Below are 13623 nucleotides of genomic sequence, written 5' to 3'. Positions count from 1 at the left end.
TATCACTCTGTCCTCTCTCAACTTACTCTCCCTCTAAGATCAACTCCAAACACTCTTGATTCGTACCCAGCATCTTTGCTTCTCTCTCTCTCTCTCTCTTTGTCTGTCTCTCTCTCTGTCTCTCTCTCTGTCTCTCTCTCTGTCTCTCTCTCTGTCTCTCTCTCTGTCTCTCTCTGTCTCTCTCTCTGTCTCTCTGTCTCTGTCTCTCTGTCTCTCTCTCTCTGTCTGTCTCTGTCTCTCTGTCTCTCTGTCTCTCTGTCTGTCTCTGTCTCTCTGTCTCTCTGTCTGTCTCTGTCTCTCTGTCTCTCTCTGTCTCTCTCTCTCTGTCTCTCTCTCTCTGTCTCTCTCTCTCTCTCTCTCTCTCTCTCTCTCTCTTTCCTTCCAGAGGCTCCACACTTCACTCTAGTCTTTTGGTCCTCATTTAGCTGCTCTCTGACCTTGCTGGTCACTGCTCACGGTCAACCCTTCCCCTTCCTATCTAGAAGCTTCCTTCTTCCACCATTGTTTTCCCAAATCAGCTGTTTCTCTGGGCCAATCTTTCTGCGCTTTCCTTTTCAGGGCTTGAACTTTCCCTGGATGTTTTTATAAGGACCTTTAGCACCACCCACGTTTCATCCTCCATCGTTGCCATACGGCCACTGTGGTAATTTGTTCTCTGGACCAAGTAAGTCCTTGCCTACAAAGGTTTTGTGAAGGGTTCCCGGTCTCCCCTAATGCAGGGCAGCTCCCTGCTGGTTCCAGCTTCATCGCTGCTGTTAGACGATTCGCCTGCAGGGATTTTGGCTTTGCTGTGGTGGATTTTTCATTTGGCTCCTGAATGGGTAAGCCTAGTCCATTTCCATTTGAGGAACCTCCTTTTCTGTGTGTGTTTCCACAGACCCAAGTGCACTTGTAGTCCCAGTTCTTTGTCATGTTGCTTTCTGGGATACACAATCTAACCAAGATTTCCGAGGAGTCTGGTACATGCTTGGTGCTGTAGTCTGCGTGTCTAGTGTTGGTACATCAGGCTGCTCTGAACTACATGACTCCAGCAAACTACCTGAAGGATCTAAGAAAGAGGCCATGCCAGATCAGAGGCTGATAGACATCAGAATATAGTCAGAGGTACCAGTGCACACTAAAGCTCAACACATACCGGGGAGCCAGGTACAGAGGTCCCTCGCAACTCCCCCACAGAGTTTCTGGGCAGATGGAGGGGCTGGTTTGGGGGATTTCCACAAACAGTTCTGTAGCGAAGAAGTGACACTTTAGTCTCCAACCTGCATGACAATAACAGCCTAGATGGCTCACTCAGACTTGAATTCATGCAGGCTTTTGCCTATGGGAATCCCAAATATTTTTTGTCTGAGGTCCTTCAGTGACTAATGAAAACAGACTTTCACAATCAATTTTCTGCAGATTCTAGAAATTACCCATAGATTTGGAAATGTTTGGATAGTTTCAGCAGTTTTCCCCTTGTTGAATGTCAGACTCTCCAGTTTCTCGTCTCTTCTGCCAGAGGCCATTCATTTAGCCACTTGCCCTCTTTTACATAGGGGTTGCGAGACAACTCTTATGCAACAGGAGAAATGTTTCCCGTGCCAGGGAAGGGCAAGAGGTGTGCCCAACTATGAGTCAGTTTGCAAGGGCTTGGACTGGTAGGGTCTTTGCCAAGCAGGATCTCTGAATGCTTCCTTTTCCCCAACAGCTAGGGGCGTTAATGTCTCGGGACCCATACTACTGGAGGCCTGGCCACTGCTACTGCCTTTCGGAGGGGTAGCACTAATGGGGGCCTCTGTCTGGCCATCTATGTGAGCTTCACTGCCTGGACCCCTTATTGGAGCATCTTGCCAGTCGCCCACTCAACCCTAATATTTGCTCTCTTTACCCCCCCAGACCACACTCAACGTACCCATTGCAGCTACTTTCCCTACCCCTGCACCCTACCCACCCCTAACCTCATTGGTGAGCCCTTATGTACAATTTTCAGATTCCTATCGAAGTTTTGTTTATAAATCCCATACACTTCTACAACATTAGTAGAGATAAGTAATTTGTTTTTTATTTCCATTTCTTCGTCATGGAAACCATTAATTCCCAAAAAAGTAAGTGTTTTTAAATTTCCAATCGAGCAAGTTGTAACAATGTTGTATTGTCATCAACACACCTGAGCCAGCAGGTAAGTTATATGGGTTTATTAGTTACATACACAGCAGGAAACGCCTGCACATCCTTGCCAGCCAGCTCTCTATCTCCAACTCCCCCCATGGAACACATATTCAGATGACAACACTCTAAGCACAGTGACATCACTACATTCCACTAACATCACCACTCCAGGGAAGGAAATGGAATAGAGGCAAGACACAGGAGGGAAGACACTCGTAACACAAATGCTACATAACTGCGTCCCTCCAAAGACTCTCGTACAGTCATCCATAAAGCAAGTCTGTCAAAAAAGCAAACTTCGGTTTACACCTGAAGAAACTGTTACGTGAAATTTAAACTACAGTAATTAGTATGTTTGGAAATCGTGCTCTTGTTAAAACTGAAGTTTGAATGGTAAATAGGCTCAATTTCGTAACATGTTTTAATTGTATTTAACTTTATATCTAGAAAATCAATATATTTTTATTTCACTTTTTTTTTTAACCCCTTTTCCCTTTAACACTTTTCGTTACCGCACTTCACTGCAATTATTTTTAGGTTGAAGCACAGTATATTGTTAATTGCCACTGTTTTTAAGGACATTTGGAGTACTCTGCAGTAATGCCATGCTGATGATTATTTTGAGGAGGGTTAGTCGAATGACATCTTCCAGGCTAATCCTTGCGCTTTGATCACTGAAACAAACCTGATATTAAACTGCTTGTACAAGTACGCTTGACACTGTTGACATAAATTAACACGGTCCTGTTTTGCACAGTGCAACCACAGATTCCATCCTCATTACCACGTAAAAAAATTGAAACTGTGGTGGTTATCGAGAATCAACAAAACCAAGAATTAAAGGATAATTTTGAGAATGAAATGAAGCCAGACTTGCATAAAGCCGGTAATCAAAATGTGTTAAAATACTTATATTCTCATATCTTGTGCTGCTTGTTATCTGAAGTTATTGATTCCTGCATCAATATTCATTGCAACTGCCCGCGTTCTGTGTGATAACACAATTTTAATATCCTCTGATTTCTTTGAATTTAAATGTTATTTTAAACTGTTTTATAGAATTCTACAAGTATCAATAACATGCATGAATCCAGTACAGCTGTTCTTTTCTGAGACTTGATCGCATCATCTTTACACAATTTTAGTTTTAGTATGGAAATCGAGAGTTTCGTCTTGATGAACAATTGTTTGTGGGTTTCGCTGTTCTCGAAAAAGCAGGGCTACTGCAAAGTAAACTTTGCCCAGGCGGATTATTCTCTACATTGATCAATGTTACACCTTGATGGGTTAAGAAGTGTCACCAGGCCTAATGCTCATTCCACAAGTGGTTAACCCGCTCCCTCAGCTCCCATTGTGGTGTTTACTTTTTGGATTTGGGTTTTCATGTGCAACTTTGCAAAGCCATATTACTTGGATTGCATGTTGGGTGTGGATGCTTCGTTTGGCCGCTGTCTGCTTCAGTGGTTCCTGGTGTAGGTGCTTGTTTCTTGCATCTGTCCCGTCCCACCTGCTATTCTTTTCCTCTTTTCCAAAGTGAGGATTCTGTCTGATAACGATATGCATTAGAAGAACAAATTAATTCTTGTAATGTTCTTTCTGATTAATTAATTATTCCCCCTACAGGTTTCTCACCTGCCACCATCCAATCCCTCTGACAAAGTGAACATCATTTGTAAGAGTTCTATCATTCCTTGGAATCTGAGTGTGGGGAAAATCAGTGGAACAAATGTAATAAGGCCACTTTTTCACTTTCTTGTCATTTTCACTTAAATGAGTTCCTTGCACTTCATAATGATACCCTGCCAGCCTCTTGGTTTTCCCGTTCTCCCTATTACCTTGAATGCTGCGGTGGAACGTCTCGAGGGGGCGGGGGGTGTCTGTTTTTTTCTCTGGTTCTCTTGAGGAGTTCGCATTCTCTGCCTCCTCGTTTTCTATATCATTCAGTGCACTCTCTCTGTGCAAGCATGTTTACAATGCAGGTATCCGGATGGTTCGATGACTGCAGCGCAGTGGTTTTGGAATTGTTGTATTGTCAGTCTAGAAAAATGGATACCTCTCATATGTGACCGCAAACGTATTTTGATGGCCGTGGGCCAAACGTCTCATGCACGATATGACAGAATATAGGTTTCCGAGTTTGCCAATGAACGGCCAATTTGATGTAACAAGAATCGCCATTTTGTTTTCTAACCATTGCTCGTTGCTTTCTGTTCTTATTGCTTCGCAGTACATTTTCTTCTTACACTGCTCGACTGTAAAACATTGTTGTCTGCACGTGAAAGGACAAGGCAGCGAGGATGACAAAAGTTTGTTGAAACACAACGTAGGCAGCGCCAGGAAGAATGCCCGGCTCCCTCCCGAATGTAGCCTTGAAGCAGAGCTGCAGGGCATTTAATCATTTCGCAGCTGCCAGCCAGTCTCGTTATATGGTAGAATATGTTAGAATAAAGCAGCTAAAGGCTTGAATTATGCTCTTCTTACGGCCCACCTTTGCTGAGCCCCGTTAGAGCGTGTCGGCTCCCACGACACAAATAGCACCCCATAGATAGCAAGGTCTGGAATGCAACTCTTCCCCCGTATGTAGCTCGCTTCCAAGAACAGAAGCGCTGTGTTCTGTTCAACAACTGAAAGATGCCTCCGCATTCACAAATTGCAAATTGTTACTAGAATAGATATTTGAAGGTGTCATAGTTGTCGAAAGTGTCCATCATCACACCGAGTTCAAAGAAACCCAATAAAGGGGGGTGTTAAACATGTCATAGCTAATTGTTTGATATGCATTTTGTATATATGTAACTGATGTACGTAATTCACTCTCTTGCTTCCCTCGAGGTCTAGAGATACACGTCGCGGGGCGTGAGACCGAGTTGGCCAACTGAGACTTTTGCTTTGCAATAAACCCTAGCTTTGGGAATACAACCTCTTGTCTGGCGTATCTATCGTGTGTGGTGACTCGCCTTGTTTCCATAGACGTAAGGGACCTCTAGTGGCCCCTTTCAGTATGGGCACCTAATCCACCACAAAGCCGTCGTGGTCACACCACCACTGTCTTCTCCTCGGTTTCTCTCTGCTTGTAACATTCGGTGCTTTGCTCTGGTTTTTTGAGCAATTCTGTCATGGTCACAGAGGAAGGACCACAAGCTCCATCACATAAAGGGTCCAGTTGGACCCATTCCTGGCGCCTTTGGCACCAGGCTCATGAGAAAGTGTGCTATGCACACTTTTGTTCTGGTGCACGTGTTATTTCGTCCCCTGCAGGGCCTCCACATGCATCCAGGTCGGGCGTGGCCATAGGAATACGTTGGGCTGCACGTACAGCATCTTCTGGGAGTGGCAGGGTGAGGCCACAAGGCAGAGCAAAGGGGCGTGGCTGGGGCCAGACTATTTAAGCCTGCCCCGCCTGCATGTAAGTGTTTCGCGTTAATCTGCTTATAGCAGCATAACACTCACCGCCGCCTGAAGCGCTTCTTACCCGATTCCAGCAATACCATCGCCTGAAGCGCTTCTTACCTGATTCCAGCAATACCATTGCCTGAAGCGCATCTTACCTGATTCCAGCAATACCATCACCTGAAGCGTATCTTACCTGATTCCAGCAATACCATCGCCTGAAGCGCATTTTACCTGACTCCAGGGATACCATCGCCTGAAGCTCATCTTACCTGATTCCAGCAATACCATCGCCTGAAGCGCATCTTACCGGACTCCAACAATAATCATCGCCTGCAGCGCATCTTACCTGATTCCAGCAGTCACCGCAGTCGGAGCACATCCTTACCTGTTCCGGGCTTCCAACACTTACTCGGGAGGTCATCTCGGCCAGCATCCTCGCGGATCCAGTCATCCATCATCCACCGGCAGATCTTCGGATAGCTGCTTCCAGTCTGACTTCGCCAGGCCATCCCTACAGGAGAAAACGACAAATAAGGTTAGATACAACATAAAAACATTACGCTAAGGTCGCGCGCAACACAATCCTCACGCTAGACCTTAGAACCAAACTTACCATCTATTTGGGCCATCGTATACACCTCAGATCTCCATTGGGGCTTGCTTCCAACACAGCGACTCCGCTGGGCCTCTCATCACCTATTGGGGAGAAGGAAAGACATCACAAGGGATACGGACAATAATCACGGAAAAAAGACATTGCAAAAGAATACGGACAATAATCATTGTTGAAGAACACTTAACATTGACGTGGATCAGCCACAGCCGGTCTGGGCTGCCACACACATGGACCAGTGAAGAAACTAGGTCTATCTAAGATGCCCCTGCAGTTGAGAAGCAGGAGGGAGAGCTCACCCATAAACAGGTGAGGCTATACGTGTAAACGCATGAGCACCACATTCTGGGAAGAGGGGTTCGAGGGAAACCACAGCCATATCACAGCATTCTCACGGCCTCTCGTATTCTCGCAGGGGCAGTATCAGCAACCAGCACAGTCCACAACACAGGAGCAGGGGAAGAAGCCTGACCCAGGGGAGCCAGTTCCAGGGAGGGCTGCAACCGTGCCCCAACGTCCCTGCAGAGACCTGGTGACCGTAACAAATTCCGAAACTTGCAGGCTCTGCGGATCTCCTTAGCTCCATCTCTCTCAGGCGTTATGCTGCCAGGGGGCTTACTGCGATGAATCCTACAGAGTCATCACTAAACCCCAGCCTAAAGTCTCCTCCCATGTGGCCAGGGAAAGGCAGCCGCTACCTGATCCTAACCCTGGGGGTGGTATCATGAAGCAGTTTCACATGGGAGCGGACGGCTGTCAAGGAGAGGTGGTAACTCTGTTAGGTGAGACACCGTAGTCATCCTCTTCAGAGGATCAGATTGCCATACTGCCTAACTATTTAATGGCACGTTGTCATTTAGAATTCATCTCCTGGAGAGCCTTTTTCTAAATATGAAAATGGTACGCTTGGAGATCAGGAAGTTAATATCACCTCTTCAAGATTTTATGATTCTGACTCCTATCAAGGCCCAAACCCATAAGGAAAAACACTGTCATTTAAAAATTCCACCACATCGGAATGCTCTCGACTACCCAGTCAGATGGGATTAACTAAGAATAAACGAAACGAGAACATTATGGACTTCAGATCCCATAATGCTCTTAGTACTGAGACAAGGAAGAGGGGCTCAGAGTTATAGAATTGGTATAAGCAATCTAGTTTTAATGCAGAGCACCTGATCTGAACCTTTAAAAACTTGAAGGCCCTTCAGGTGCGGGAGAAGCAGCAGCGGTATAAGCAGCAGCTGGACGGAGCAGCAGCAGCAGGAAGGAGCAGACGCTGATGGCGTTGAGGCGGAAGCCAATTGCTGTGTAACAGATGTGGAAGAGTTTGGAACAACGTAGTCGTGCAGAGGACGCTCAGTGGGAAGCAGTGCTGAAGTGAACCACTCTGCATGCTCTGCATGGTGGAGACGCTCCTGACATGCCGTCAACTGTTCCAGTGCTTCCTTTACACCGCAGGGTGTGCAGAGCTGCGAGAGCTCCCCAGAAGGTCGGCGCACAAGACAGCAGACCGCGAGGAGCTGTCAAAAGCAGACAAAGTCCAGAAGAGAGAAGAGGACACACTGGCAAGTCAGAAGCAGACACTAAGGCATACCGGTGTGTTGGCCTGAAACAGGTGACACTGCGGCACTCCGAAGGAGACCGCTAGGTTATAAGAATTATTTTGAATACCGAACAGTCGAATTAAGGTAAACGGGGCACAACTCTCCTAACGTCGGGATTCCAAAAAGGAGGACATTGTAACCCATATAGCCATGGGGAAGCTGATATGCAGACAAATTTTACATTCTCCTGAACCGGGATACCAATAAGGAGATTATTACAACCCATATTGTAAAATCAGCAAAAAGAGTAATATCAGGACATATTGGGTACAACTTTCCCAGCAAAAGATGCCCAGTGGGAGACAATTGTAACACGCATTGCCAGCAGCCAAGAGGCTGTAGAACCATAAAACAATGACAGCAGGAGCAAAGCCCCATTGTCTGAGAGACCACGGGGGCGGTGGGGTATTTTGGGAGAATTGTAACCTGCATTGCCAAAAACCCAAAAGGCAAGCAAGATACGAATTGTCCTTTTGTGAAATATTAATTGTGAAAAGATGTGAACCCTTTTTGATGAAAGCTAAAAGAATATCAAGAGAAGCAGTTGATGGTTCAAGTCTCTTCATTTATGGTTCTTGTGTGGAGAGTTTGGAACAAGCATTACCACAGAGTATAACATTGTAGTAGTAGGGGTTGTATCCTGGCGGGCCTGTAGACTTGGAAAGGGAACAATTGTAGTTAGTCCTGGCAGGCGAGTGGACCAAGAAGAAGACGTGATTCTAAGTACTCTGATTGTGGTAAAAGATTGGGATGGAAAGGAAATGTTGACTCCATCACTTTGTTTGGATAAACTGCTGCATTTCAGAAATTGATTGTTGAAACCATCCTTTTCAGCGTTTTCAGGAACTGAGATTAAGAAGCCTGTTGGATACATGGTGTCTTCCGTCCATGCAATCCCTTCGTGGTTGTTAGGCAGAATCATATGCAGGGACCACTGCACACAATTAAGACTACAAGTGGTAATACAATTTCACCTTTGGTACGAGCCTGTACTACACAGAGAGTGGTAGCAATGGCTGAGCATCCAGACTTATCTCAAGAGCAAATGAGCAGTAGTAGAGATTACACAAAGGACTACAATTACTGTGACTCAAGCAAACACTGACTCAAGGTTTCTGGTTAAAAAATAGAAGTACATTTATTTTCAAACCATCTGCTCACAAAACACTTCACTTCTATTAAAATAAAACCACACTTCAAATATACTACACACAACCAATTCCCCATGTGCAGAACAATTGGGATTTGACAGACCAGTTTTGTGAAACAGACGTTACCGGGAATACATACACAATCACTTTTTGACAGTAATGACAGTTCGGTCTTACGAAAGATGAGCGTACCTGCAGGAAGAAATGTAACCGAAGTCAAAACACACTTAGCACATGAATTAACACAAGAGAATTGGGGATAAAAATCATAGGCAATACTTTTGTCAAGTCTGATAGAATCAGAGGACACTTTCTAAGAAGTAGATAAGTCAATAGGCCTGCACCAGTATTAAATGGAACAGGGGTCCTGTTGCCGAGGATCACACGGTTAGAACAGTTCACGATTCAAGATTGACAGGAGTACTTGGATATTGCCACAAAGGGAAGCAAAAGTTATAAGAGGGAAGGAAGAAAAGGGCAAGCCTTTGGTGAGGAAGAAGGGCTCACCCCAATTCCTCGAAGTCTGACACAGTACCTTATTCGTTGAAGAAAGCTGGTGCCACGGCAGTTGTTCCTGGTAGTTCCTGCAGACTCACGGTTCTTGGAGCTTCAGTCGTAGGGACAAGGACGACGTCTGGAGCGATCTGCACTAGGGATGAAGCCAGCAGCAGCGAAGCAACGGTGAATAAAAGGTGCGCTCCTTTAAAACATGAGAGGCTCTTCAGATGGCTATCCGGACCACTACAGCTGTGTGCAGCGATTTCGACCAAGAAGAGGATTCTCTGGCTGTGGGGGATGAGCTGGTTGATCCCACCTGGCTCAAGGGAAGAAGAGTCCGGACTGGATCTTCTCCGTCATTGAAGGGTAGATAGCTCAGGACTGCAGCAGGGCTTCACCGGGACTCGGGAGTGGCAGCAGCCGTCTTCTCCGCTTCTCTTCGGTTCTTGCAGTTCCAGTGGCGACTCTGACTTCCAGCCCAAGAGTCCTGCCTTCTACGCCAAAATCTCCCATTCACACAGCCTGGCTGTCAATCACTCAGCAGGGGGGTTGTCCGGCCCGGACAACCACCTCAGCCAATCGACACAAAGTGCGACGTGGGTCTCCAAGGAGACCCTGTGCAGGGGGTGACTAAACCCCTCCCTCACATTCAGCCCACCTAGACACCCAGACGCTAAAGGAGGGCTTCTGGATAGAAGCCCGCCAAAGGTCGCCGAACAAAGAAGGCAAACCTGGTTTGGCGCAAAAAGTAAAACTCAAGAAGGACTTTAACAAAAGGAAATGGCGACTAAACCCGACTGGAGCCAAAATAAAAAGTATTTGGTCAAGCGGGTTTATGTTTGAGGCTAATATAATAGCCTAAAACAGTACCACGTTTCTAAAACAGTACCACGTTTGTATAGTATAATCGTGGTAGAAAAGTTAGGGTAGATACCACTGCCACCAGCCAAGTCTAAATGTTAAGAGAGCAAAACAAAGCTCCAAGAAGCACAGACAAAAAGGGGTAGGAATTAACCCTTTCCAATACTCCATGTAAGATGGGGTGTACTGGGTCTGTAGTTTAAAGTGACTGTATAAAGTTAATGGCAACTTTACATGTTTCTGGGGGACAGTAGTCCGCCCCAGAAAAATGGAGTCGGTGGGAAGTCTCAGAGACAACCCTGTGTCACTGCGCTGAAGGTGCTGTGTAACCCACACAAAAAGTGGGGCTCATGGAGTGGTGTAGCTCCAGAGCCCAAGATCACACACAAAGTAGAAATACACATGGCAAAACACATGTAAGAGTGGGAAAAAGGCTCAGACTCTTACCGGGTGGAAAGAATAAACCCCAGAAATCCAGCAAAGCTGCTGAGGGACTCACTAGGTGAGGGAAATTATCCGTAAATGAGAATTCTCCCCAACAGTGGTAACATCCAGTAACCAAGCTTGGTCTTTCTGTCAATCCTGGGGCAGCGGGATATCTGACATGAATATTACAATGTTTGATGTGGAGTAACAACATTTTTATTTTTGCTCTTATTCTTGATAGAACGTGTGTTAGTGCTATTTTATGCACATTCTGAATGTAAAGATCGATTCTTTAAAGCAGTGTGTGAAACACATGTAAATGTGAATGGACAAAGCATATATAGATATATTTGTAATTGTGCTGCCAGAATTTTAAAATTGATTTTATATATCATCCATGCTTATCTTAACATTTTGTGAAACTGTGTACTTTTAGCTGCTTTTAGGTTGTGAGATTGCGCTCTGCACCTGCCTAGCTTTCAGGTTTCTCTTACTCTATATTGTCGTTGAGAGCTGCGATTTTAAACAGAGTTCTTTTTACTCCGCACATATGCTTACGGAAGAACTACAATCGCTTGCACGATTGTAGTTCTTGACGTTATTGAAATAGCACCCTCAGACGCTAACACGCTGGCGCGCACGTGACTAGCCGTCTGTGGTAGTCCGTGCCGGGATGTGCGATTGCGGTGAGACTCGCTGCTCTAGGGTCCCGCATCATGGGCATAGTGGAAGTGCTTGCGGTTATCGAAGCTGCCAGAAGTAAGTCATTCTCACGTACTTTAGCTAAGCTGGACAGTATTCCTTCACTCCCTGTTGTACCAACCATTGACTCTTTCACGGGCCATCAGATGCTTTCTATACATATGGAAGAGAATTCCTTATCTAGCATGGACATGGCACCTGTGATAAATATTTCTCCTTCACTGGATTCAGTCGAAGTGAAACGTGAGAAAATATTCATTCCCACTAAAGGGGAAAACCAAAAGGTCAATTGTGAGAGTACAAACACATTACCTGGTCCCACGCAAATCGGGTGGGATACACGTAAGAGCAATACTGTGTTTCCACCATCCTCTGGTACAAACTGAGGCCCTTCCATTGCCCCCAGCTGTCCCTTCATTGAATCTAGCACTCTTGAATACCAGGTCGCTGGTCAAACACACATTGGATGTTCATGATTATATCTTGGAACATAGTGTTGACATCATGTGTGTTACAGAAACCTGGTTATCGGAGGCACATGGGCCCACCATTGATCGTTACTCGACCAGGCTATGCGTTCTTTGGTAAACATCGTAAAGATGGGCTGGGTGGCGGTGTGGCCATTATCTGTAAAAAAGATCTAAAAATGTACGAGATCAAAACTGAATGTGAGGGCTGCGACACTCTACATACCAAAATCATCCCTAATCCTAATTGTAGTGTACATTTGGTAACTGTATATAGGCCACCAGGAATTTCTGATGATTTTAATGAACATCTTATTATTGCCCTTAATGTAATGCAGACGGCGAATTCCGCTATAACATTGGTTAGGAGATTTAAACCTTTGGAAAGGCAATGCCAAGGAATTGGAAAAACTGCTCGATAATAACAATTTCCTGGTGCATAACAATGACCCGACGCATATTAAAGGCAGCATCCTTTATTAGATGGCTAGTTGTACCATAGCACTTACCGAGATTGCGACTACACCCTGCAAATGGTCGCATCATTCGGTTATCTGTCATGGTCATCGGGCCAAGAACACAGACGGGGCCCGGTGGGACACAGTCCTGGCGCCAAAATAACAGACAACAAGAAACATTTATTGGGGACCAAATGCTTTTATTGTAATCATAGCACCTCATTCCGGGTGCAAGGTGCATTTAACATGGAGACTTTCATCACTTAAAGCAGCCCCACGTGTACTCTGGGGAGGGGCTGCTATTTACTGGCTTGCCTTGCACGTGCTGACTCACTAGGAGTGGCAGGGTTTGGCAGGCAAGCCAGGCCTAGTGGTCGTGCCCACGCTCACCGCTATATAAGCTGCTCCAATCCACGAGGCAGACGCTTCGCGTTATTCTGCACATCCATGCAGTGTAATGCTCACCGTTGCCTGGGATCTGAACTTACCTTGGAAATCCTGCTTCCTGCCTCCATACTTACCAATCAATGGTATCAGCTCTCACCTGTGCACGTCTTCTTCACATGTTCCAGAGCTCTGAATTCTTCATCTTGGCACCGCAGCTCACCTTCAAACCTTCCGGAGCGCCGAACTAGTCATGTTGACACCGCAGCTCACCTTCAAGACTTCCGGGACGCTGAATTCTTCTTCTTGACACAGCAGCACTACGTGCTTCGTCCGCGACCGCAGCACCTACAAGAAAAAAACAAAAGCAAGGTTAGACATTAAAAAGACATTGAGTTTAAGGTTGCGCTCCCATCCCATCTTGCGCTTTCCCTTAAACCATCACTCACCTGTTGTCGGACATTGCGGTTTCATCTATCTTCCGGCCGCGTTCCGCACCTCCACAGCTGGTGTTGAGCCGCAATTCCATCTATTGGGAAGAAAGCAGAAGAGAAAACGTTATTCAGGAAATAACAAAAAAAATCAAGAGCAATAATACAAGACAGAAAGCGGAAAGGGGAAGAACAGAAAGCGGAAAATATAAGAGACATTGAGAAACACTTACTACCAATCAAGAGAAGAACAGTCGCAGCTGGACTGTTACTCATCAGGGATCAGTGAAGGAACTAGATCCCATCAAACAACTGCCCCTGCCAGAAGTAGCAGGACGGAGAGCTCACCATCATTAAATACCAGGCTGATACATGCCCACAGAAATCGCACCTTGGATAGATGGGTTTGAGAGATACCATAGTCACCGAGCAGCGCACTCACCTTTTCTCATATCCGTGCAGAAGCAGAGTCACCAAGTGTCAG

At 45.8% G+C, this 13623-nt stretch overlaps 1 protein-coding gene across 6 annotated transcripts in view; it reads left to right on the top strand.

The window, feature by feature from the left end:
* The window catches only part of PATJ (PATJ crumbs cell polarity complex component), a 3332662-nt gene that overhangs the window by 499449 nt on the left and 2819590 nt on the right, over positions 1-13623 (top strand). For all 6 annotated transcript variants that reach the window (XM_069642041.1, XM_069642043.1, XM_069642045.1 and 3 more), the window contains exon 12: positions 2906-3034. In XM_069642041.1, coding sequence (XP_069498142.1) covers positions 2906-3034 — 129 coding nt within the window. The remainder of the gene's footprint in view (positions 1-2905; positions 3035-13623) is intronic.

Source organism: Ambystoma mexicanum, chromosome 1q (assembly GCF_040938575.1).
Source record: "Ambystoma mexicanum isolate Mex_15411 chromosome 1q, UKY_AmexF1_1, whole genome shotgun sequence".
NCBI classification, from domain to species: domain Eukaryota; kingdom Metazoa; phylum Chordata; class Amphibia; order Caudata; family Ambystomatidae; genus Ambystoma; species Ambystoma mexicanum.
This window is presented reverse-complemented; position numbering and strand designations above follow the sequence as displayed.